We start from the raw sequence: 1,306 nt of genomic DNA on the forward strand, positions 1-1,306 counted from the left end.
TTTTTTTTTTTTAAAGTTCATGTCACTTGTAACCGCTGGGCACTCACCCTCCCATCGCTTGTGAGAAGGATGGAGTCGCTTTTGATGTCGCGGTGGATGACGCCTTGGTTGTGCAGGTAGGACAGGGCTCTCAGGACAGACAGGCAGACGGTCGCTATCTGCTCCTCGTTCATCCTGAAACAACAAGGCGGAAAAACGAGCTGAGTGTTAACAAAGACAGTGGGGAAGGGGAGCTGGAGCGAAGAGGCACGAGTTCCCCTTCACGCCAGCACAGGGACAGCCAGGAGATCTTTCAGGCCATGGCTCTGGCGGGTGACTCTCTGGTCCTATTTCTGTCGAAAATAGGGAGATGAGGGGTGAGGAACAACTCTGCAACGATGTCTGGATAAGTCTCCCTGCAGGACTAAAAAAGCAGAGTGTTATTATGTGATGTGGTGTGTGACAGTGAGCCTGCTTCCCTCTGGGAAATAACAGCAATGCCTTATTTCCAGTAAACTTGCTGCTTGCCAAGGAGGGTAAATCCCTACTGGGATGGAAACAGGCATGGAATAAATATGAGAAAAAAACACTCTTAATTGTGCAGACAAAACATCAGGCCCTAGGTGTAGCTCTTTGAGAGCACTTCTTTCCTTTTATGCCTTCTGTAAAAATATCCAGGTATTTCAGTAGAAAAATAAATAGCAAGAATCCTCATTTCTGTGCACACGTGCAAAAGCCCATTCCAGAAGCAGCTGCCTGCCACAGCAGGATGGCCGGGAGGGGCAGCATGCCCCGACCCGCTGCCCAGTGCTGGACGACCCAAGCATCCCTATTACATGAGCAGAAAAATACCAGTGGAGCTTTCTGCTTTAACTTTGTGTGCCGTTTGCAGTATTCTAGCAAAATCTTTGAAGGAAGATTATGCAACATAAAAAAAACCCCCAAAACCCCAGAAGGTTAAGGGAAGACTATTCTGAGTGAAAAAATAGACGACAGCTCATAAGAAGTGGTGTCCTGGGAACATCTGTTTGCCGTTAAACTCCTGTCAGAAATATCTAAGACAGAGCTTTTAATGTTTTGGGGAGCAGTAGTTAACAAATGACTTACAGTATTGTGATTTATTTCAGCACATCAGCTAAGGCAACACTAAAAATTAAAAAAACCTGTGTTACAACTCTGCTTTTGGTAGGACCTAAGCGCATTGTTAAACTGTGTGAGAAGATGATAACTTTTCTCGTTTGCTATTCCTTGTTTTTCCTCTCGCTCACCTGAATACTAAGAGCAGCTGTGAAGAGGGCTGTAAAATCTAATGTCCTATTCAGAAGAG

At 45.4% G+C, this 1,306-nt stretch overlaps 1 protein-coding gene across 1 annotated transcript in view; it reads right to left on the bottom strand.

Moving 5' to 3' along the window:
- Positions 1–1,306, bottom strand: part of PAK5 (p21 (RAC1) activated kinase 5) — a 40,624-nt gene that overhangs the window by 6,108 nt on the left and 33,210 nt on the right. The window contains exon 5 of the mRNA XM_035901738.1: positions 48–174. Within this exon, the coding sequence (XP_035757631.1) occupies positions 48–174 (127 nt within the window). The remainder of the gene's footprint in view (positions 1–47; positions 175–1,306) is intronic.

The sequence above is a fragment of the Egretta garzetta genome, unplaced genomic scaffold, assembly GCF_000687185.1.
Source record: "Egretta garzetta isolate BGI_Z169 unplaced genomic scaffold, ASM68718v1 scaffold419, whole genome shotgun sequence".
Classification (NCBI taxonomy): domain Eukaryota; kingdom Metazoa; phylum Chordata; class Aves; order Pelecaniformes; family Ardeidae; genus Egretta; species Egretta garzetta.